Genomic DNA, 25,546 nt, shown 5'->3' on the forward strand with positions numbered 1-25,546 from the left:
TATTTTAGTGTTGTATAACTATTTGAGTTGCTGCTGGGATTTTCTTTCTAAATAGCGCAGTTTTTCTTTTTTATATATAACTTTACCTTAACTTAGGCCGGCCATACATTATACAATTTTCTTCTACAACTTTCCTTTAGATTTACCAAAACCTTATGATATGAGGTCACACCTAAACACTTTCAATTTTGTATGCAATCAGGCAGGCCCTTGCACTACAATACATGCATTTATTTTGGGGGTTACCCTGGATGTCAATACTTCCAATGGGCATCTACTGCCGGACTGCTTGCTGTTCTCCGTGGCGGGGATGTGCAAGCTCCTTTGCTGCAGAGTGTGGTTGTCATGGTTCCCGTGTCGGGAACAGTTTAAGGCCCTGACCTGCCTTGTGTAGGTACAGAAGGTCAGGATGGAGTCCGTTAGCACGGTGGTAGCACCCCTTCTTAATGGTGGACTTTCTGGTTTCTATTGACATCACAAATGCTTGTTTACACATTCCGTTATGTGCCCGATTCCAGCACTTCCTCTATTTTCTGTGGGTGTGGCGCATGATCAGCGCATAGTCTGGCCACCACTCCTCGGGTATTTGTGAGGTGTTGGCCCCAGATTGGGCGTGGTTTCATCTGTGGGGGTTTGCGGTCCTGACTGCCTGGACGATCTTCTTCTGCCACTCCTCGGCTACTCTGAGGGGCAATGTATTTTCTATACAGACCTTGACTGATTTCAGTAGGCATCTATACTATCTGAAGTCTGCTTGGGCCCTTCCAGAACGTCGGATTATCTAAGCCCGAGCTTCAGCTCTGGCCAGTGTGTTTTCTTCTCTTGGACAAACTCCAGAAGTTGCATGCTGCGTTTTTTTTTTTTCCTGTCCGGCAGGTAGGCCCTCTGCGGACCTGCTTGTGGGTGTTGGGTCTGAGAGTTTCTACCTTTTTGAAATGATTTCAATTGCGCAGTTCCATACAAGCTCCCTTCGGGGAGATCCTGGCATTGGCATGAGACAAATTCCCAAGGTCTCGGGACTACCATATTCGGCTGAGTTAGGAAACCAGGGTTCCCTGGTCTGGTGGCTCGCTCTCCGGTTCTTCGGCGGAATAAATCCTTTCTCCCCTTGTATTAAACAGGGTGACCGCCAATGCCAGTCAGTCCGGGTAAGATGTCCTGGGACTGAGCTCTGCTCGGGGTCATTGTACGCTGGTGGAATCCGGACTACCAGGTAATATCCTGGAACTTCGAGTGATCAGGCTAAGTCTGGATCATGGATGGATCGACTTCGGGGGCTCCCGGTAAGGTTCTAGTCAGACAAGGCAAACACGATGGCTTATGCCCTTCGCCAGGGCGGGTCAAAAAGGCTGTGGCGGCCCTGGCTGTTGCCAGTATTCCCCGGTGGGCAGAATGTTTCGTTTGGCCCTTTTCCGGTGTATGCATTACAGGAGTGGAATGCTGACAGGTGGATATCTCAGTTGGCGAGGGTTGGACCACGGTTGGGCCCTTTGCCGGGCCATGTTTCTTCGGGTTTGTTCATATTGGGACACTCATGAGGTAGTTCTCTTGGTGTCCGGGTTCAACTGGATGGTACCAAGATTTCTGGTAAGGTCACAGGTTGCTCTGGCAGCTCTGGTGGCCCATGGGGCCAGTGATGTTTCCCTATGCCTTTCCTCCTCTCCAGCTTCTGTTGTGGCTTTTACGCTTGATCACAGCTGCTGGGGTTCAGGTCATTCTATTATCCCCGGATGGGTCCAGTGGGTCTGGGTACGCTGACTGGGTGCGCCTGGTCGCTGGTGTTCCTTGTTGACTGCCTCTCAGGAAGGATCTATGGTCCCAGGGCTGTTCTTCCATCCTGCCTTAGAGTCACTGGTTTTAACGGCCTGGCTGTGTTGAGTCAGGTGTGGCAGTTCCGATGCTGTTGATGGCTAGGGAGTCCACCTTTTAGGAGGTTTTAGACATCTGTTTCCACCGGTGCGTTTTTTTTCTACCGCCATGGGATCTGAACTTGGTGTTTTCGGTTCTCCAGGAGCTGCTCTCTCTCTCCCTCTTTCAAAATATCGGGAGATTCCACTGCTTACTCTGTCTCAGAAGGTGGCCTCTTGATGGCTTTCCCCTCTGCTCACAGAGTGTCGAAAAGGGTGGCGTTATCTTCTCGTTCACCTTGCCCAGGTTTAGGCGGTGCTTCGCCCTTTTCTAAAGTTCCATCCCTGGGTTTCTATTTGAACAAGGACATTGTGTTTCCTTTCTTGTGTCCCTGGCAACACATCCCAAGGAATTTGCCTTATCTGCCTGGGATGTGGTTTTGGGAATTCGGTTGTATTTGCCAGCCACTGAGTCTTTTGGAGGTCAGGCTGTCTGTCTCTTGAACAGGCCAAGAAAGGGGCTGTCTGCTTCTTCTGCGACCCTCTTTTGGATGGATCAGACAGATGATGACTTTGGCTATTCTGTCAGGAATCGGGTTCCTGCTTTCCCTGTTAATGTGCATTTTTCTCAGGCGCATAGTGCATTTTTCACAAGTTCTACGAAGTGGATGGCTTGGTATCTGCGGGTGCCTTTTTGGCCGCAAGCTTTTTGCAGGCTGCAGTTAAGAGGATCTAATCCCTCTTGAAGGGGTATCGTTCAGGTTGGGTACCAGCTTGTCCTGTGTGAAGCTCCTGTTACCTGGTTGGCTTTTGTGTTGGCCTTGGGATTTTTCGCTGTCCCACCCCTCATGTTCAGCATTGCTTTGGGACATCCCTACTGGCTGTGTCTGTCAAAGAACGAATAAGAAAATAGGATTTTTTACTTACCGTAAAATCCGTTCATTGACAGACACAGTACCCATCCCTCTATGAAGTTTTTTGATACTTCTATTACTGCTTGCTACTAAACTGAATACCTAGAGTAGAGAGGGGTTATATACTGTTGGAAGACAGCCCATGGGCGTAGCCAGGGGTTGTTTTTTTGTTCTTCCTAGTCCTACTCCTGTGGAAATGATATAACCTACCGTTCTGAATAAAGAAGGCTATGTCTGTCAACGAACTCAGAGAAACTGATTTTCCGGTAAATAAAAAATACTATTTTTTTGTGCAATAGTTACTAAAATTACTAGTCAGAGAAAAAGAGCAGGTTAGATTTAGATGTATTGGGGTTGATTTATTAAAGGCAAATAGACTGCCAGTGCAGTTGTACTCAATTTCCCCAGAGCTTAATAAATGTGGTGACATTCTGTTGATTTTCATCATCCAGTCATCTGCAAGCACAGATGCTGTTTTTTTTTTTATTTTCCCTTTAATTAATTGTGTTTTTGCAAAGTGAAGCTTCGCCACATTTGGTGAAAAACACAATTAGTTAAAAAAAAACAAAAAGAAAACAGCATTTGTGCTTGCACATGATTGGATGATGAAAATCAGCAGAATGTCACCACACTCACTAAGCTCTGAGAAAAATTAGTGCAACTGCATTTGCAAAGTGCACGGTCTATTTGCCTTTAGTAAATCAACCCCAATGGTTACTTAACATCTGTGATTTGTCCTGCTCTGATTACTACTAGAAGTAGTAGTAATAATAGAAGCATTAGTAGTAAGAGTAGTAATCTTGATGGCCGAGGAGCTTTGATTTTTATTTGAAATAACACAAATACAGTTACTGCAAAATGTTTCCCATGGCATAAACACTGTGGCTAATGACAAATGAAAAACAACAGCAACCCTTGCCAAACCACACTCATAAAGCATCAACACCTCCTATCAAACCTTCCTAGCAGCCTCTTATAATGTTGTGACACAGAACACAATTAAAACATAAATAAGTAGCACTCTAAAGAGCTGTGACTGGTAATGGCCTTATATCAGACCATTAAAAGCATTTCTACTTCATCATTCTGCCTTAATTAAAATAAATACACAACAAATTATTGCTATTAACATCCTCAAAATACATGGAACGTGCACAAACAATTTCTAAGGCAAAAACAAAGAAGAAAATGGATAGCTTGCACTGCTACAACAAAGTCTTAGACCCCTTTCACACCGAGGGCGTTTTGCAGGCGCTATAGTATTAAAAATAGCGTCTGCAATCCGCCCTCAAACAGCTGCAGCATTGTCTCTAGTGTGAAAGCCCGAGGGCTTTCACACCGGAGCGCTGCGCTGGCAGGACGGGAAAAAAAAGTCCTGCTAGCAGCTTCTTTGGAGCGGTGAAGGAGCGGTGTTTTTACTGCTCCCTATTGAAATCAATGGGGCAGCGCTGGGTTTTTACAGCTCCTCCACCTCTGCTCCCTATTGAAATCAATGGGGCAGCGCTGGGATACCGCCGGAAAAACGCCGCTATTGCGGCGCATTGCGGCGCATTGCGGGCGTTTTTAACCCATTCTAGCCCCGCTAGCGGCCGAAATGCGCCGCTAATACAACGGTAAAACACCGCCAAAAATAGCGGCGTTTTACCGCTGACGCTATGGGCGGCCCAGTGTGAAAGGGCTCTTAAAGTGTATGTTACCCAAACATTTCATATTCCCAATATGTGCCTGCTGTACCATGTACTTGTATGAAAAAGTATCCTGGAACATGGGCGGGGTCGTCACTGTGATCCCTGCAACCCCTAAAGCCACAGTGATGTAGGGTATATTTCAAAATGAATCCATCATGCTCTTTCTAAAGCTAGCCAAACACTTCCTCTGAATCAGATGAAAAATGAATTGTGGGTGGCCCTGCCGTCTTAACAAAATGTCAATTACTCAATCACCTTTTGTAGAAGTAGCTGGGGTGCAAATTGTTTTGCCAAACAGCACCTGCAGCCAGTCAGCTGCAGGCACTGTTCGGGTATTCTGCCTAGTGGTTGTCAGAATACCATATTTACACCGGGGGGTTCATCCATTTATGCTGTTTGTGTGGATGGAATAATCTGTTACATTAAGGCTACTTTCACACTGAGGCGATTTACATGCGCTATAGCGTTAAAAATAGCGCCTGCAAAGCGCCTCTCCTGTCACTCCAGTGTGAAAGCCCAAGGGCTTTCACACTGGAGTGGTGCACTGGCAGGATGCTAAAAAAAGTCCTGCTAGCAACATCTTTGAGGCAGTTTAGGAGTGGTGTATACACCGCTCCTAAAGCGCCCCTGCCCATTGAAGTCAATGGGCAGCGCCGCCGAAGCGCCGGCAAAGTGCCGCTTTGCCGTGCTTTGCAGGCACTTTTAACCCTTTTTCGACCGTAAGCGGGGGTTTAAAGCTCTCCGCTAGCGGCTGAAAAGTGCTGCAAAAACGACAGTAAAGCGCTGCTAAAAATAGCGGCGCTTTACCGCCGACACCCACCCGCCCCAGTGTGAAAGTGTCCTTATTGTTTTCAGCCTGCAGGCTAAATAAAAGAAATCTATGAATAAATGAGCTACAAGTACTGTCAGCCACTGTGGCTGACAGTTTGGTTTTCTGAATGAACGCTCTCGTATTTTATTCACAAGCCCTGCAGCTTTCAAACAGATAGCCTATATGAAGGTACAGGCTGAAAGCTGCAGGGCTTGTCTGCAGAAGGCTTACATTGGACCCCTGATCCACTGTTTACAGGTGCAATGCTTTCCAGGCTCCTATAGGGAAAAATTAAAAATGCACATTTTTTCTTCTGCAAAAAAAATGTCTCGTTATTATTTTTTCCGGAAAGGTGAACTTATCCTTTAACACACCATTCACAACTACTAACTATAACTCACAATGGGAGCAAATGCTAGAAGTCTGGCTTTTAAAGAGAGGGGAATGGATTATAGACTGGATGCTATGGTTTGACTGGGAGGGGGCACAGGGTTCTGGAATTTTTTCAGCAAATTCAGTATAGCCAAAATCAAACTCACAAAAGTTATCCCTGCTCTCTGCTCCCTCCGAGGGCCAGTGTCGGCTCAGCTGCAAAAGCAACTCTATTATAGAGACAATTGAAGATATCTTTGTAACATTATATGTGCTTTTAACAGTACACCAAATATATTACAATATGAGGCTGTTTCAACACTATCAAATAATTTAGTTTGTGATAGTGTTTTATTGCTGTTTGGGCCCACATTACAAAGTTTATTTGTCATGTGTATTATAATCACCAAACGTGAAAGTAAAAAAAAATCCCAGGAACCCCAGAATAGGAATAGTGGGGAAATCTTCCAGTGGGGATTCTAATTCTGGTGAACCCGATGAAAACCAGGGATTCCCTCACTTTTGGAGGGATTTCCTCTCACTTCCTGTTTTTGCTAGGGGACAAGAAGTGAAGGGAAATCTCCCCAGTGGAACACAGATAGCTAATAAAAAAAACTGACATGGGTAATAACCCATCCTCACTCTATCAAAACCCTCCCTGCTCATTTACAGAGGGCGGGGCAGATGTATTTAACAACTTTGTTCAATTGGTATATGTAGCGCTACCCCCTAGAGGGCTGCTGGATTTTTGGGGCCCCCTATTCCTGCACAGCAAGGCAACACGCATTTTTTCCAACTTTTACATAGAGTCAGTAACCAGTCCATAGGGTTGTTTTTGTTGTTTTATTGGAAAACAACTTGGATGGCGAAGAGGGATTATGGGATGCCCAACTTGACTTAGTAGAACAACCTAAAGTGCATACCTCCCAACAGTCCCGGATCGAGTGGGACTTTCCCACATTTACAAGTTTGTCCTGCTGTGCAGGGAGTTTGTCCTGCATTATTCTGTTGATTAATGTTGCCTTCTAGCTCAATAGGACCTGCAGAAGTGTGCACATTCAGAACTGCTAAGGAATGGTGGGCAAGATGGCTGGGTATGCACTGTGCAGCCCCAATGAGAGACTGCAGCTGTCAGATCCGAGCTGTGATGTCGGGTGTGGGCAGGACTGCTACCCAGACCCGCCCCTCTGTCAAGCAACCACTGCATAGGGAGAGAGGCATTTTTACTTCAAGGTCCCTCAAAAATTCTTTAAGCACCTCCAAAATGTATTTTAGTATTTGCGGATGTTACTGTGTTTTTTTTTATGTCATTGCCTGCATATCTTCTATTGCTGCCTGGAAACTGGGGACTATTTTTTTTCTTGTGGAGGGATACAGCAGCATGGCCGCATAATCCGATGATCTTTAGTTAGACCCGGTGTTCTGCCATATAGTGTCCTCGTATCAAATAGTGTCCGCCTCGTACTGCGCAGGCGCAGCGCCTGCGCAGTACGGAGGAGCAGGAGATGCCGAAAATGCCCGAAGTTGATCAGCTGACCATCAGCTGTACAGGGCGGTCGGGCACTTGTTAGCGATGGCTGTGTAAGAGGGCCCCTCGCGGGCTCGCTTCGCTCGCCACGCTTCGGGCACGGCCTCGCTGCGCTCGGCAAATATTTATTCTAACTCTATGTCCACTTGGATAGTAGGGAATGATCCTGGACATAGGGTAAGAATAAATGCGCAGGCGCCGTGTACAGCTGACGATCAGCTGTTGAACTTCGGAGACTTTCGGCGTCTCTTTTGTCCTCCGTACTGCGCCTGCGCAGTACAGGGAGGACACTATATGATAGGGGACTGAATTCGATAAGACACCGGCAAGAAGATTTCAGAGGCGGATTGATATACAATATCTCTTCTGCCTCCTCAGCCAATGGGAAACACTGTACCCGGCCACTTTCTTTGACTTCTAAGAAGAGGAGGTGTCTGCAGCTGCATTGAAGGGGGAGAGAGGGGAAGGAACCTGCTATGGGAAACACGCTGTAAGAAGCATACAGATTCCTCAGCCCCACCACTGACAAACAGTGAGCTGGATTACCCTGCACTGCTGCCAGCATGGAGCTCCAGAGAACAAAATCATTCATCTAATCCCTCCAGACTTGTATACTGACACCAGCAAGACTTGTGATAAAGATTCTCTTTGGGGCATACAGAACACAGACAGACTGTATTCCTTCAGTCATATGGTATTTACAGAGACTCTGACAGGGAGAAAATAATCTGGGATGTCTGAGTGTTCTGTCCATCCATCTATCCATCCATCCATCATCTTTAACATAAATGTTGCTGGTGTCACAATACAAGAAGAATGTATTGAAAAATGACAGGATATTGTCTAGTGGCATTCTACTAAACCTATGTTTACCACACTTTAGTAACAAGGGCTCTTGAATGTAGTGGCCTCCTGATCCCTCCACTGTGTGCGTAGTGCACGCCTGATCCCTCCACTGTGTACGTAGTGCACACCTGATCTCTCCCCTGTGTACGTAGTGCACGCCTGATCCCTCCACTGTGTACGTAATGCAGTCCTGATCCCTCCACTGTGTATGTAGTGCACGCCTTCTCCCTCCCCTGTGTATGTAGTGCACGCCTGATCCCTCCACTGTGTACATAGTGCACGCCCGATCCCTCCACTGTGTACGTAGTGCACGCCTGATCTCCCCACTGGGTACATAGTGCACGCCTGATTCCTCCACTGTGTACACAGTGCCCTCCTGATCCCCCCACTGTGTACGCAGTGCCCTCTTGATTCCTCCACTGTGTACACAGTGCCCTCCTGATCCCCCCACTGTGTACGCAGTGCCCTCCTGATCCCTCCACTGTGTACGCAGTACCCTCCTAATCTCTGCATCGTGTACACAGTGCCCTCCTGATCCCTCCACTGTGTACATAGTGCACTCCTAATCTCTGCATTGTGTACCTAGCGCACAACTCATGATCTCTGTATTGTGTGCATAGTATACTCATGAACCCTGCACTCTGTGCATAGCGCATTCCTGAGCTCTTCACTCTGCACCTCTGCACGTAACACATTCCTGAACTCTGTGCGTAATGTACTCCTGAATCCTTCTGCACTTTGTGTAATGCACAATTCCATAGTTCATGCAAAACTATTTCTAATGGAAGCTCTTCATTCTTTTTGAGTGTCCCTCATTCTGAAGTTCAAATGTTGGGAGGTATGTAAAGTGGATGTAAACCCCAGTGAAGTGAATATCCTCAGATGATACACAGAGATAAAACAAATCTCCATACTTAATTTTTACATGTATATTTGCTGCCTTCAGCTTTTTACACCCTTTAGAAAGTGCACATCATGTTACAAATTTTTCTTCCTGTCTCAGCAGTGGGAGGGAAGTCTGGGCATACACTGTGTGTGAGCTAATTGGAGGAAAGGCACACATCCCCCCTCCACAGGCAGAGGAACAAAGAAACTTGCAGACCTGTATTGTGAATAGATAAGCTCTCTACTTATCTATCTCTGAGTACCCTCCCTGACACAAAATTTCAGCTGCTGTTATGTCTTGTGTCAGAGAGCTTGTCAGAAGTTATCATACTGATAACAGAGGAACAGAGCAGCAGAAAGACACGGGACTCAGGGCTTTGGAGAGAGATAAGTAAACACTACAGATATATGTGCCCAGGTCAGATTTCATGAATGTGGTTTACAACCACTTTAAGGACAAGCTTCCTTCTCTGTGTACACAAAAATGCAGATCCTGGACTGTACTCCCTCCGATATCAGTCTCTCATGGATCAGTAGCAAAGTTTCCTCTCTTCAGGAACTCTATGTCCCCTTGATGAAATATAGCAAAATCTCAACATTTGCAGGAGCTCTATGTCCCCTGGGTGAAACTCTCAAAAACTCACAAGACTTGTAGGAGCCCATGGGTGGAAATAGCACTGTATGTAGAAGCGCTGTGTCCCCTTAGTAGAGACTCACAAAGTCCCAACACTTGAAAGTACCAACCCACCTGGCTTCTTTGAAAAGTGTCCCAGAACAAGGGATTTAGGTTAGCTGTGACACTGTCCCAATCAAAGCATGCTGGATATTGCATTTGGCAGCCTTCTCTCTTGTAGGCCCCGGGGGTGTAGAGATAATCACACTGTCCCCTGAATCCTGCTGCCTTGAAAAAGGCTGCTGTTCAGGCCTCCTGCTAGACAGATCTTCCCATTCTAGACAGGGTGTCTCCTGGATGAGAGTGAAGGATGGTGAAGGTCACTCTCTCCAGCTTTCTCTCCTTCCTTCCTTAGCTCCAGCTGGGAAGCAACCCCCCCCAGCCCTCACAATATCAGTCTCAGCACTCCAGATTGCACTTGACTACCCCCATTGGCCTGGCTTTTCAGTTATGGGCCAGTTTTACCACTCTGCCAGGCCTCCTGCCTGGAGATTGGTAAGCACTCCCGTCAATATTCAGACACTGTCTCCTTACCTCCACCCATTCGTTTTTAGAAATTTCCATGGACCTCCAAGGCCAAGGGGAGGCAATTGAGGCCTGGTCTGCAGTGCCTTCCAGCCTGGCCTTAAGCAGAACCCACAGCCCATTACCAGACACACATAAGCTATTATGAGTCAACATAAATTCACCTCACTACACTGTACACTAGAGGGTGCTACAGAGGGTAAGTGGTACAACGTTTACAGCATTGTAATAAAATTTTTAGTACATAATATTAGAGTAGTTCTCCTTTAAATGTTAAAAGTACACATCTATAGTCTGCATTGAGACATAATAAGAAAATTATAGCCTGCATGTTTAAGCTTATGGAAATCTTACACTGCAATGTGTTCAGCCCCGCTGTAACTAGAGCTGCAATAACTGGAGGTTAATCTGCACTTCACATGAACAGATTAATAAAATATTGATCAATGCTCTGAATTAATGTAACTTCATATGAGAATTAGTACAACAGAAAGATAATTAAGCTGATGCATAACATCAGATGTAATTGTGCAGTACCTTTTGCTTGTAATTAAAACCTACATTTGGCGACTGTTTTTTGGAGTCTTGTAGTATCTTTAGTGGTTTGTAAAAACATGCTAAAACGAACATCATATGTATGAGTAAAAAATGTACATGTGTATATATATATATATATATATATATATATATATATATATATACAGTATTTCACGAAAGTTAGTTTGTGAATATTTTATTATATCTTTTCATGTTACAACACTGAAGAAATTACACTTTGCTACAATGTAAATGACATACTGAAGCAGAGCATGATCCTCTCCATTCAGAGACTGGGCAGCAGAGCAGTATTTCAACATAACAACCCCAAACACAACTCCAAGACGACCACTGCCTTGCTAAAGAAGCTGAGGGTAAAGGTGATGGACTGGCCAAGCATGTCTCCAGACCTAAATCCTATTGAGCATCTGTGGGGCATCCTCAAATGGAAGGTGGAGGAGTACAATGTCTCTCACATCCACCAGCAATGTGGTAAACTCCATGCCCAAGAGGGTTAAGAAGTGCTGGAAAATAATGGTAGCCACACAAAATACTGACACTTTGGGCCCAATTTGGACATTTTCACTTACAGGTGTACTCACTTTTGTTGCTAGCAGTTTAGACATTAATGGCTGTGTGTTGAGTTATTTTGAGGGGACAGCAAATTTACACTGTCATACAAGCTGTACACTCACTACTTTACATTGTAGCAAAGTGTCATTTCTTCAGTGTTGTCACATAGAAAGATATAATAAAATATTTACAAAAATGTGAGGGAGGGGTGTACTCACTTTTGTGAGATACTGTAAATATATATATATATATATTTGTGAGAAGCTCATGTGTAGATGCTCAAGCATAGCATTTCTAAGGACTCTGACTCTCCCCAATTTGTCTTTTTAGGGTTTTCCATGGACAATTTTATTTAAAAAAAAGTAAAAACAAAAAACAGTGAGGGTTTTGAGTTTTTTCAGCAGTCCACAGCAAACAAACAATACCAGTATTCTGGCTTGATCTTACAGCTGTGGCTTCCAACGTATGCCCTTGTCTGTTCTTTCAGACAGGAGGAACCTACTGTGCACACATGCATTTCCGGCTGCATCTCTTGGAGCCATATGGACTCCTGGGGAGGGTGGACTCCTGCTTGTCCACACCTGGGGTCTTTTAACCTGAAAAGATAAGATCCCTAGGTGGCAATTAACCCTTATCACACTGTGACAGTGTGTTTTACTGTCAATAACTTTTGTTTTTACAAAAAGAAAAAAAAATGATGAGACACTATTTGAAGTAACATGAAATGTAAGTGAGCATGCTGGCTTGTCCCTCCATCCACTGAGAACCATGTTTCTTTACAGGAATTCCAAAACACACCCACCAGACATGGATTTAAATGTTAGTGATGTATACTTCTAGGGACCCTGTGAGGTGCTGTCTTGATTCTGTCTGCTGTTCGCTTTACAAAATCATCTTAACTAGTTATTTAAAGTGCCTGGAATTTATGCTTGAAGCTCCATACATGTCTATGTTGTAATAGGTAAAAGTCTTAATATATAACCATATTCCTTCCTGAACATGAGAATTCAGTCACTTTTGCTTATGATACATCCAATACCATTTAAACTTGATTATACCCCTTCAGAAAATGTGGAAGCAATGAAGGTCATTGTGAATTATTGGATATAATTATTTTTGCAGTATGTTTTTAAATATTATTAGTAAGTTTCAGAATAACATTGATCATGCAGGAAAAACTCACCACTATCACTTCTTTGTCTATTTACATCCAATAAATATGAACTATCTCCTTCTTCTGGTACATCTGCAAGATCTGCAGTCTGCAAAATATTCCAGAAAAAAAACACAAACATGTTTTAACAGATATACAAATGCACAGACAAACATCTATCTATCTAAAAATAAACAGAAGTAAATATAAGTAAATTCTCAAAATGTCTCAAACCACGATGAAGGACATTAGTGTATAGCATTTTAAAATGACTAATTTATTGCTTCACCCACAGGGAAATTTAAAGGAGGGTTATTTTAAGTTGAAACATCAAACTTTTACATATAAATGCTTTGGGACCGAAAGTGTCAGCAAGCGTTCTGGGACGTTAGGGGCCTTCAGTATTTTTTTTTTAAGCGAAGTCCATCTTTCTGACAATGTTTCAAATTAGACCCATATAGTATGACATAAAACATGGTCACAGTCCACAGACCCCCACCCCCAAACTGCCCCCTTTAAAGAATTCAGGGATTCTTCAACCCACAGGCTTCTGTTATCTTTTGAGATGTTTCATTCATTCACAGGAATTTGTAAATGAAAAAAGGAAAAGTCCCGTCTGCCACCACGAAAGAGGGAATTGTAGATCCCAATGGAGCACAAGTGCAATTTCTCCAGCACTGTAACTGAAGGTCCGTACCTAGGCACAGACTTGTGGCTGGAGGAATAATTTCCTGGAGTCTGAGTATTGCACCAGCGATCCACTGATTATGATTGCAATGCTTTGCAGGCTCTAATGCAAAAAAAAAAAAAAAAAAAAAAAAAAAAAACTGAGGGTTTGGAGTTTTTTTTTTTTTTAAATGAATCCATATGAGTGCATCTATTTATTTTTTGCAAAAGGTTTAATTCACCTTTAAACAGTATATTGCATATATGGTGACCTGGGGCATTCAAAGGCTGTCTGTTTGATGCTTGTGGACCTAGACTCACATGTTGAGTACCCTATTAAAGTAAGGTCAGAAATGTAAATTTTATGTTGCATCTTTTCAAATAAAAGACATTTTTTTTTTCATTTTAATTACTCATATAAAACTAGCTGCAGATAATTCTTTAATAGAGTATTGCTCATGTTAGCAAATAAGAAGTTTCATGGTCCTTTGAAATTAATTTTTCTGTTAGAGGACCACAGAGACTTGTTATTTTTAAATAGTTAATTGCTGAACAAAAATAGCTAATCTGACCTTAGACTGAAACACCACCTGGGGCTGATGCAGTATTTTTACCTGCATATCGTTTGTTTTGCCCTCATAGTGCAGGCTAGGATACGCTACTCAGCATAGAAATTACAGGTAATCAACATTCATACATTAATAAATAAAGCTAAATTGACAATTCAGGCTCTGGTAAGGGCGTGAACAGATTGTAGCTTTTTTGACAGTCAAATCTACAGTGATTTATAAAAAAATAACACAAACTATATGTTGTAGACCATAGTGACCAGTTAGTAATCTTGTTTACCTTTTTTTTTGCAAAATAGGAGGGGGAACCTGATTACATGCTATTGGTACAACTCCAATTTTGGCCCAATGATCTGCTTTCTTTAGTTAATCACCTCCTAAGAAACAGGCAGATCAGTGTAAATTCGGGGTTAAATGCATATTTGTGACTAAGGGCTGGTTCACACCAGATGCAATACTGTGTGTTTTTATTCTGCATCAAAAATGCATGCACAGTGTGTTACATGTATTCCAATGGTGCTAGTTCACACTTGTGCAGTGCATTCCAGTGCAGTCAAAAACTAGAACTTTCCAGACTGGGGAAGGGGCGGGTACAACTGGCTCCAACTCTCAGCTGTGTGCTGAAAGGCAAAGCCATCTCGCAATCAGGCTACTAGGTGGATCGGAATCCTGACAATATTGTCAGAATCCTTCTTTGCCCTGTCAGCTGATAGTGAGCAATAGTCTACTATCAGCTGACTCTGAGACAAAGAAGAACAAAAGTAAATGTACTCCTGTGACCCACAGAAGAAGTATAGCCAAGAAAGCTTAGGTCATACCTCTCTTTTAAGTTCCCTCTCCCCAATAATAGACTGTTCCATGGTGCAATGTTTAATAAAGGCAAAGTACATCATTAACCTGTACCCAGGGGTGTGTGGCCAGCGCAGCATGAGATAGGAGGTGATTCCCGGCTGCTCCGCATCCTGACCATCAGCCTGATATCACCTCTATCCTCATGCCTACCTGCTCTTCAGACACTCAGCCTGCTTTCCCAACATCTCTGCTACCTGTGCATGGAGCCATTTCCTTGCCACAATGTTCAGAAGAGGACAGAACAGCCAAATGGCCCTGGACCCTCCCAGCCAAGATGGCGACCTCCTGCCCCACTCGTCAAAGAAGGCAGCACAATGCCTCCTTGCCAGGACCACAGCCAAGGATGCCTCACTCCCATCCCAGGGAGAAATCCTGACCTGGGTTTTCGATCCTGCAGACTTGAATGTCTCCCTCCTGCAGCTGCCTGAACAGGATGCTTCCTCTCCTGTGAGTACACAGTCCATTGTAGTTAACATGGGGCTGACTGTACAGCATGATAGCTCTCAGCCTGAACCCACATTAAGAGAAATACTGCTTGCTGTTAACACCTGTAACTCCTTTATAGCTGATATTGCAGGAGAAGTTAAGGGTCTAAAATGGAAATATTACCGGTGTGGCAGAATATGCAGAAATTAAAAGAACACATTTTAGCATTGGAAGGCTGTGTTTAGTAATATGAAAGATGAATGGAAACCTTTGCAGAGGGATGTTCGGTATGTTCAATTAATAGCCTCTACTAATGCTGCTCCATTGAAAGACATGGAAAATCGCCCCTGCAGGAATAACCTGTACCCAAACTGCATTCGTTTTCTCCAGCATCATTATTGTGCAACATCATGCAGACCAAAAAAATGATATGTACAATGAGCACCTTGTCCTGGATGTCTAGGGCACCAAAAAAATACTATCAGGATGACACAAACAAAGCCATTACACACCAGAATTATATGAAAACAACACTATTAGGTTTGAACTTCATATGCCTAGGGACAAAACTTCATATGCCTAGGGACAAAACTTCATATGCCTAGGGACAAAAAGTGAAAAAGCTCTAGCCAGAGGTAATACAGGCAAAAAAAGCAGTAAACACCAAGATGTTATGAACACAAAAAATATAGAAGTAAAATATAGAAGTAAGAGCACAAAGAGGCTACAGGAGCATGGACACAAAACCAAAGAAGCTAGTGATACTAGGAGGCTTTTTTGCCAGAAAATTAGAACATCATGGAAAACACTTTAAAAAGACTCAATGACTGCACAACATAAACAAATACCAATACACCATCCAGCTAGGTGTGTTTGGGGTCGTTATCATGTTGGAATACTGCCTTGCGGCCCAGTCTCAGAAGGGAGGGGATCATGCTCTGCTTCAGTGTGTCACAGTACAAGTTGGCATTCATGGTTCCCTCAATGAACTGTAGTTCCCCAGTGTCGGCAGCAGTCCTGCAGCCCCAGACCATGACCCTTCCACCACCATGCTTGACTGTAGGCAGGACACACTTGTCTTTGTACTCCTCACCTGGTTGCCGCCACATGCTTTACACCATTTGAACCAAATAAGTTTATCTTGGTCTCATCAGACCACAGTGATCCATGTCCTTAGTCTGCTTGTCTTCCGCAAACAGTTTGCGGGCTTTCTTGAGCATCATCTTTAGAAGAGCTTCTTTCTGAGATGACAGCCATGCAAGCCAATGTGATGCAGTATGCGGCGTATGGTCTGAGCACTGACAGGCTGACCTCCACCCCTTCAACCTCTGCAGCAATGCTGTCAGCACTCTTACGTCTATTTCCCAAAAACCTCTGGATATGACGCTAAGTACGTGCACTCAACTTCTTTGGTCGACCATGGCGAGACCTGTTCTGAGTGGAACTTCTCCTGTTAAACCGCTGTATGGTCTTTGCCACCATGCTGCAGCTCAGTTTCAGGGTCCTGGCAATCTTCTTATAGCCTAGAACATCTTTATGAAGAGCAACAACTCTTTTTTTCAGATCCTCAGAGAGTTCTTTGCCACGAGGTGTCATGTTGAACTTTCAGTGACCAGCATGAGAGAGTGAGAGTGATAACACCAAATTTAACACACCTGCTCCCCATTCACACCTGAGACCTTGTAACACTAAGGAGTCACATGACATCGGTGAGGGAAAATGGGTAATTTGGCCCAATTTGGACATTTTCACTTCAGGGTGTACTCACTTTTGTTGCCAGCAGTTTAGACATTAATGGCTGTTTGTTGAGTTATTTTGAGGGGACAGCAATTTTACACTGTTATGCAAGCTGTACACTTATGCCCTGTACACACAACCGTTTTTCCCGTCGGAATAAATTCTGAAGGTTTTTCTGACGGAGTTCCGATGTAATTCCGCTGAAACTGTCTTGCCTACACACGATCACACCAAAGTCCGACCGTCAAGAATGCGGTGACGTACAACACGTACGACGGGACTAGAAAAATGAAGTTCAATAGCCAGTAGCCAATAGCTTCCGTCTCATACTTGTTTCAGAGCATGCGTCGTTTTTGGTACGTCAGAACAGCATAACAGACGAGAGGTTTTCCTGATAGGAGTTGGTTCCATCGGAAATATTTAGAACATGTTCTTTTTCTAGGTCTGTCAGAATTTTCGACGGAAAAAGTCAGATGAGGCAAACACACGATCAGAATATATGATGAAAAGCTCCCATCTGACTTTTTCTGTCGGACATTCCGCTCGTGTGTACGCAGCATTACTACTTTACATTGTACCAAAGTGTAATTTCTTCAGTGTTGTCACATGAAAAGATATAATAATGTATGTAACTCGGCAGGCAGGTTGTTGCAAACATCTTGCAGAACTAACCACGGAGCTTCTGTGGATGTAGGCTGCCTCATAGTTAGTCTGGTTGAAAAAAGACACAAGTGTTCTTACCCATGCGATTCGATCCCGTCTGAATCCACAGCTCGCACTGCAATCTGGGTGTGTATTGACACCCGCAACGGTTCACAGAGGGCAGTGTGAACTGTATAACTCAGTTGTAAAAATACCCCTAGAAAAGATCATTCTGGAAAGCATGCAGAACAAATCAAACCATTAAGAAGAACTGTTTATAGAAGGGTAGAGCACAGACGAGGTTTGTCCTGAATGGGGTTGGGCTGGCTGAATCACTGGTTGGAATGAATGGTTGGAATGAATTACAAACCCTTATGCTAGTATAGCAGTTCACACATATGTTTTTCAACTATGCGCAAATAAAATTCAACTACATATTTAGCTGTTAACCTGGAGTTCAGCATTACCATCATATAAGAAAAACTTTGTTATTTTCTTTCTCTAACTCAGTTCACCATTTCAAATGATTGGCATCTTTTGGTTATTGTATACTCGCAATGCCTGAATCTTGGCTGACCTAATGAACATTTAAAAGTGACGGAAAGAAATCAAAACACATGTGCATTCACTATTTCATAGCATGGTTATACAACTAATACTAATTGAGTAAGATTCTGACTAATATCTACATGTTATCTAGCATCTATAACATTTATGTTTGTAAATTAATTAGTTTTATGACACATCAGACTAATGATGAGTGTCTTCGCCAGTTTAAATGTTTCTAGGGATCCATGACAGATGGCTTATTTGAAAAAAGTAATGGAGATGAATACCACCTGCTCATGACATTCTTGTTTTGATAAAAAGCTACAGTTTCAAAACAGTGGAATGTTGACAGCGCATTAATGAGTCACTATCATTTATCATTCTACCGCCTAATGCATGACTATCACAGTTATATTATATAAGGTCAGGACTTTATTAATAATCAGTAAAAGTAATCATTCGCTGAGTCAAGTTTTCTCTAACTTATAAATTAAAAAAAAAAGAAAATACAAGTTATGCCTTTAGCATCAAATATCCCTGCATGTTAAAAAGTGAAACTATTGTGACGGGAGTCACTGTTGGGCACAGGGTGACCAAGAAAAGAATGAACCCTGAGAATATGATTGGATTACTTAAAATGGGACAGTAATATTTATCCACAATATCTCACAGGATATATGTAAAGACTATTCTTGGTTTGTTTGATTCTGAACTCAACATGTTAGTTGAGAGAGCTGATCACATTGGCCTGTAGAACTGGGTAGGAACTGGACAGTCTCATACTATAGTTTGTTGCCTACTAGGCTGAGGAGGGGAGATATCACTGTTTGTATTTTTAATTGTAATTAGCTCCTGCTATTGTGAGAAGATGTCCTGTGTTTATACTAATGTGTGAAGCTCAGTGACCACAAGTCTGTCCTAAAGGTCATGTCTCTGAGTCAGCTAGTCTGGGTAAATGATTTAGTAAACTAGCTCATGTTAATTAGGTTTCTGGTTACAGTTGTATTGTTAGAGTAATATGAACAGGAGGGGGGAACCTCCTTTTTAACTGTATATAAAGACTTGTAATTTTGGTTCTAATAAAGAGTCTGATTCCTGTTTGACCCTCTGTACAGAGCCTCGTCTCATACTTGGGGGAAGAATTATTCCTATGGGTTTCTTGTTTGGCTGATTGGAGTGTTCGTTAGCTGCCTTTGTGTTCGGAAATGGAATGTCCTAAACGGCTTTAACCCCTCTCATACTCGGGGTGTCGTTACAATTGGTGGCAATGATGGTGATGATTCCCACAGCCCAGAAGGACAGCTACAAGAGGACACAGGCCAATGGAAGCACAGTATGAACAGCTAAAGCGCTCTACCCTCAAGGACTGGAGAACCAGGGCTGACTGGCCAACAACCGTAAGAAGAGTGACATTATAGCAGAACTAGTCAAAATGGATAGAGCCGAAAGACCCAACACAACCGAAAGGCCCAGCATAACGGACAGGACACCCGAAGAGGCAAGTTTTGATCAGGCTGTTAACATAAGACTGGCACATTATGGCCCTAACCCTACAGCGGAGACCATACACCGAGTTATAGCGGCTGTGGAGGCAAATTGGCTACAGCAAAGAGGTGCTGCAGCAGCAGGAGTCACAGCAGCACCAACTGAAAGGAGAAAGGTACATTTTGCTGCTTTTAAAAATTTCATCGAAACAGAAGGGGAGATTGATGAGTACCTTGCTGATTTTGAACAGCAATGTGCCCTACACCAGGTGCCCACAGAGAAATGGGTTACCATTTTGTCTGGGAAATTGTCCGGCCGGGCCAGTGAAGCATTCATGGCCATCCCAGATGAGGAAATTATGAACTATGGGCTGGTAAAAGAAGCACTTTTGGCCAGGTATGCCGTCACACTGGAGGCATACCGGAGGCGGGTCCGAGAGACGAGAAAGCAGACTGGAGACTCGTACACCGAGTGGGCATGCCGCCTACACCAGACGGCATCCCACTGGGTCGCTGGATGCCAAGCAGTATCCGGGGAAGAGGTGCTGCAGCTGTTCCTGTTGGAGCACTTCTTTGACAAGCTGTCCCCAGAAGTCAGAGAGTGGGTCCAGGACCGAAAACCTTTCACCTTGCCTGAAGCAGCTCGCCTGGCGGACGAATACACAGACGCCAGAAAATTGGATAACCCTGTGGTCAAGACAACAGCTCGGGTGGATTATCAATCAGAGGCACCCAATCAAGCTGGTGCCTACCAACCGCAGTTGTACCACCCTACAGCACCATCTCCAGCGGCCACTTATTCTTAGCAGCCCAAGTTCAACTCCCAGGACTACTCACAACCCATCAGGTGTTTTGGGTGTAAACAGCTAGGGCACAAAAAGCCAGACTGTCCATTGAATCCAGCCAGGCAGTCCCAGTCGTGTTGAAAGCCAGCAGGGGGGAATCCCCGCACATCCATGCCTGCGGCTCACTGCGTTGAGGAGGAAGAACATTGGGGCGTCCTGCACAAGGCTGATCCAGTACAAGCAGCTAACCAGGACAACAGGCAGCAACACATGCAGACTGTCCGGGTTAATGGAAAGGTAGCCAATGGCCTACGTGATACTGGCGCCACCATGACCCTACTACAGAAGAACCTCATCCAAGAGAGTCAACACACCAGAGACACTGTAGCCGTAAGGGTGGCAGGAGGCACCATTTTCCAGCTAACCGTGTTCACCTGGATTGGGGGGTTGGTTTGGGACACGTGAATGTGGGGGTGATGATGGATTTGCCAGCGGATGTACTACTGGGGAATAATTTGGCCCTCCTCATTTCTGCTTACACCCCGATGGGCCCCGCTGAAGCCAACCCAGTGACTACCTATGCCCAGACCCGTGCTGTTGGAACCGGCTCGCTTGCTGCTGAGACCCGGGTAAGACTATCTTCCACGACATGTACCTTAGATCAGGCTCCCCTAGGCTGGGATACCCCAGAGGCATTCGGGAGGGAAACCCGGGAGGACACGGCCTTACACAAGTATAGGGCTAAGGCACATACTCAGGAAAGGGGAATAGATGGGGAACTTTATGAATGGGTGGGGGATAGACTGTATAGGATCCCTAAGCCATCCCCGAGAAGTAAAGCCCCTTCGCAGAAACGACAGCTGGTGGTACCTAAGAAATACCAACTGGATATTCTGTGAATCGGGCATGAGGTACGACTAGCAGGACATCTAGGGTCCCGTCGCACAGCCCATAGAATTACACAGAATTTATTCTGGCCCAATTTTAACCAGGATGTGCTACAGTACTGCAAAACGTGTGACACATGGTAGGTAAGCGGGGTTGACCACTCTAAGGCCAGACTTATGTCCATGCCTATTATTGGGGAGCCCTTTTACCGCATAGCCGTTGACATTGTGGGTCCCTTGGCCAGGCCTAGTCCATCCGGGAAGAAGTATATTCTCACCGTGGTTGACTACGCCACCCGTTACCCAGAGGCAGTAGCTATGTCCAACATTGAAGCCGAGACAGTAGCTGATGCCCTGGTTAAGATATTTACTAGAGTGGGATTCCCTAAGGAGATTCTCTCTGACCAGGGAACCCAGTTTACCCAGCAGTTGTGGAAGGTGTGCAATATTAAGCCCTTGCTGAGCTCACCTTACCACCCCCAGAATAATGGTCTCTGCGAGAGCTTTAACGGGACCCTCAAGCAAATGCTGAGGACCTTTTCGGAGACTGGGAGAGATTCCTGCCTCACCTGTTATTTGCGTACAGAAAGGTACCCCAGGAATCTACTGGGTTCTCTCCCTTCGAGTTACTCTATGGGAGAAGGGTCCACGGACCCCTCAATCTCATTAAAGGACACGGGGAGGGAGAGACAGAGCAGGAGGGGACCCCCATAGTTCCCTATGTTCTGGAACTCAGGGACCGCATGGAACAACTGTCTCTGATATTAAGGGAGAATCTCCAGGTGGCCCAGGGGAGACAGAAGAGATGGTACAATCAGGGGGCCTGACAGTGTATCTTCCAGGTTGGGCAGAAGGTCTTAGTGCTCAAGCCTATGAAGACCGACAAGATACAGGCATCTTGGCAGGGCCTGTATAAAGTAGTAGCCCAGGTATGTGATACTACCTATGTTATTGCCAGTTGTGCAGATGAAAGAATCCAGTGAACCTTTCATGTGAACATGCTGAAGGAGTATCAGGAACGGCAGGAGGATGTTGCTGCAGTATGTGCCTCTGCTGCGGATGATCCTGAAAGTTTACCCCTCCCTGACTTATTAGAGAGACAGCCCATGACTGACCTGATGAAAAAGGCAGGTTTGCCTAGGCAGGTCCTGTGATCTCCAGCTTGTGAAACCACATTTCTAGCCCTCAAGCAAGCACTTGTAAATGCCCCTGTTTTGGCTGCCCCAGTACCTAAACAAACATTTCCTTGTCCACACAGATGCTTCCATGTTTGGACTGGAGGCTGTGCTGAGCCAAATCAGGGAGCATGGAGGAGAACACCCTTTTGCATACCTGAGCAGAAAGCTATTACCCCGGGAAGTGAGCTTTGCAGCAGTGGAAAAGGAATGCTTGGCCCTGGTCTGGGCCCTTAAAAAGTTGAACCCTTATTTGTACAGACAGGAATTTTCATTAGTCACCGACCACAACCCATTGGTCTGGCTTACCCGGGTCTCAGGAGACAATGGCAGGTTACTGCGGTGGAGCTTAGCCCTGCAACCTTACAATTTCACCATCAGCTACCGACCCGGTAAGCAAAATGGCAATGCTGATGGGTTGTCCTGGCAAACAGCCATCACTCCGGCCTCCTAGTTCCAGACATCCCCAAGTTGACCCGAAAAGGATCAAGCCAGGTCTGCCGGAGTGTCCCACAAGGAGGGAGCCATGTGACGGGAGTCACTGCTGGGCACAGGGTGACCAAGAAAAGAATGAACCCTGAGAATATGATTGGATTACTTAAAATGGGACAGTAATATTTATCCACAATATTTCCCAGGATATATGTAAAGACTATTTTTGGTTTGTTTGATTCTGAACTCAACATGTTAGTTGAGAGAGCTGATCGCAGCCTCTAGAACTGGGTAGGAGCCGGACAGTTTCCTCATACTATAGTTTGTTGCCCACTAAGCTGAGGAGGGAGGATATCACTGTTTGTATTGTTAATTGTAATTAGCTCCCACTATTGTAAGAAGGTGTCCTGTGTTTATACTAATGTGTGAAGCTCGGTGACCACAAGTCTGTCCTAAAGGTCATGTCTGAGAGTCACCTAGTCTGGGTAAATGATTTAGTAAACTAGCTCATGTTAATTAGGTTTCTGGTTACAGTTGTATTGTTAGAGTAATATGAGCAGGAGGGGGGGAATCTCCTCTTTAACTGTATATAAAGACTTGTAATTTTGGTTCTAATAAAGAGTCTGATTTCTGTTTGACCCTCCGTACAGAGCCTCGTCTCGTCCTTGGGGGGAAGAATTATTCGTATGGGTTTCTTGTTCAGCTGATTGGAGTGTTCGGTAGCTGCCTTTGTGTTCGGAAATGGAATGTCTTAAATGGCTTTATCCCCTTTCATACTTGGGGTGTTGTTACACCTATATTGTAATTCTTTTTGTGTCCTCATTAGTTTAATAATCAGCCAGAGATTACTCTTAATCAGTTCAATGCTAATGAAAGATTAATATCATTTATTTAACTTAAAGTGTCAAGAAACCCAAATCATCAAAAGCTGTCAATACATGCTATATTAATACAGTGATACCTCGGTTCACGAACGCTTCTGTTCACAAACAACTTGGTTCACGAACAGAAGAGTTCACATAAATTTGCTTCATAGTTACATAGTTACATAGTAGGTGAGGTTGAAAAAAGACACAAGTCCATCAAGTCCAACCTATGTTTGTGATTATATGTCAGTATTACATTGTATATCCATGTATGTTACGGTCGTTCAGGTGCTTATCTAATAGTTTCTTGAAACTATCAATGCCGCCCGCTGAGACCACCACCTTAGGAAGGGAATTCCACATCCTTGCCGCTCTTACAGTAAAGAACCCTCTACGTAGTTTAAGGTTAAACCTCTTTTCTTCTAATTTTAATGAGTGGCCACGAGTCTTGTTAAACTCCCTTCTGCAAAAAAGTTTTATCCCTATTGTGGGGTCACCAGTATGGTATTTGTATATTGAAATCATATCCCCTCTCAAGCGTCTCTTCTCCAGAGAGAATAAGTTCAGTGCTCGCAACCTTTCCTCATAACTAATATCCTCCAGACCGTTTATAAGCTTTGTTGCCCTTCTTAGTACTCGCTCCATTTCCAGTACATCCTTCCTGAGGACTGGTGCCCAGAACTGGACCGCATACTCTAGGTGCGGCCGGACCAGAGTCTTGTAGAGCGGGAGAATTATCGTTTTATCTCTGGAGTTGATCCCCCTTTTAATGCATGCCAATATTCTGTTTGCTTTGTTAGCAGCAGCTTGGCATTGCATGCCATTGCTGAGCCTATCATCTACTAGGAACCCCAGGTCCTATTCCATCCTAGATTCCCCCAGTGTATAGATTGCATTCATATTTTTGCTACCCAAATGCATTAATTTACATTTTTCTATATTGAACCTCATTTGCCATGTAGTTGCCCAACCCATTAATTTGTTCAGATCTTTTTGCAAGGTTTCCACATCCTGCAGAGAATTTATTGCCCTGCTTAGCTTAGTATCGTCCGCAAATACAGAATTTGAACTGTTTACCCCATCTTCCAGGTCGTTTATGAACAAATTAAACAGGATTGGTCCCAGCACAGAACCCTGGGGAACCCCACTACCCACCCCTGACCATTCCGAATACTCCCCATTTATTACCACTAGGGATGGGCTGAACAACCCCCTGTTCAGTTCGCATCCAGAGCATGCGAACAGGCAAAAAATTTGTTTGAACGCGCGAACACCGTTAAAGTCTTTGGGACACGAACATGAAAAATCAACGCAGGATTCCCATTGCATCAGAGGGGGGCGGGGTCACCCGTACTCGTCACTAGGAAACCCTGGCGTTTCCCCCTGTCAGAGGAGGGCGGGGTCATGTGACGGGTGGCCCCGCCCTCAGCTACATAAGAGCTGTAAAGATAGTGCCGCGTCATTGGCTGGGTGCCTCCGGTGGAGGCAGGATCCTGTGCGTGTTCCTCGCTGGAGTCACTGGAGATCATCCATCGCTGGAGATTGAGAATTGGATTACATCGCTGAAGTAGGAGCATGGATTTATTGGATTACATCGCTGGAATCTCTTTTTTATTTTTAATTTTTTTATTTTTAATAAAGGACTTGTCCCAAGCCGTCTCCTGTGGTTTTTTAACATTTTGACACTTTCTTTTTGTGAAATGGTAGGGGTACCATGTACCCCTTACCAATTCACATAGGGGGGCTGGGATCTGGGTGTCCCCTTTGTTAAAGGGGGCTTCCAGATTCCGATAAGCCCCCTGCCCGCAGACCCCCACAACCACCAAGGGTTGTGGGGATGAGGCCCTTGTCCCCATCAACGTGGGGACATCCTCCGCATGTTGAGGGCATGTGGCCTGGTATGGTTCAGGAGGGGGGCCGCTCTCTCATCAACCCCTCTTTTCCTGCAGCCTGCCAGGTTGCATGCTTGGATAAGGGTCTGGTGTGGATTTTTGGGGGAACCCCAGGCCATTTTTAAAAAAAAATTGGCGCGGAGTTCCCCTTAATATCTATACCAGACCTGAAGGGCCTGGTAATGGAATTTTGGGAGACCCCCACGCATTTTTTTTTCAATGACTTTCAATA

General features: G+C 44.5%; 1 protein-coding gene across 1 annotated transcript in view; it reads right to left on the reverse strand.

Annotated features, from left to right (window-relative positions):
• Positions 1–25,546, reverse strand: part of STAC (SH3 and cysteine rich domain) — a 423,240-nt gene that overhangs the window by 71,444 nt on the left and 326,250 nt on the right. The window contains exon 6 of the mRNA XM_073630594.1: positions 12,383–12,461. Coding sequence (XP_073486695.1) covers positions 12,383–12,461 — 79 coding nt within the window. The remainder of the gene's footprint in view (positions 1–12,382; positions 12,462–25,546) is intronic.

The sequence above is a fragment of the Aquarana catesbeiana genome, linkage group LG05 (assembly GCF_042186555.1).
Source record: "Aquarana catesbeiana isolate 2022-GZ linkage group LG05, ASM4218655v1, whole genome shotgun sequence".
In the NCBI taxonomy this organism is placed as follows: Eukaryota; Metazoa; Chordata; class Amphibia; order Anura; family Ranidae; genus Aquarana; species Aquarana catesbeiana.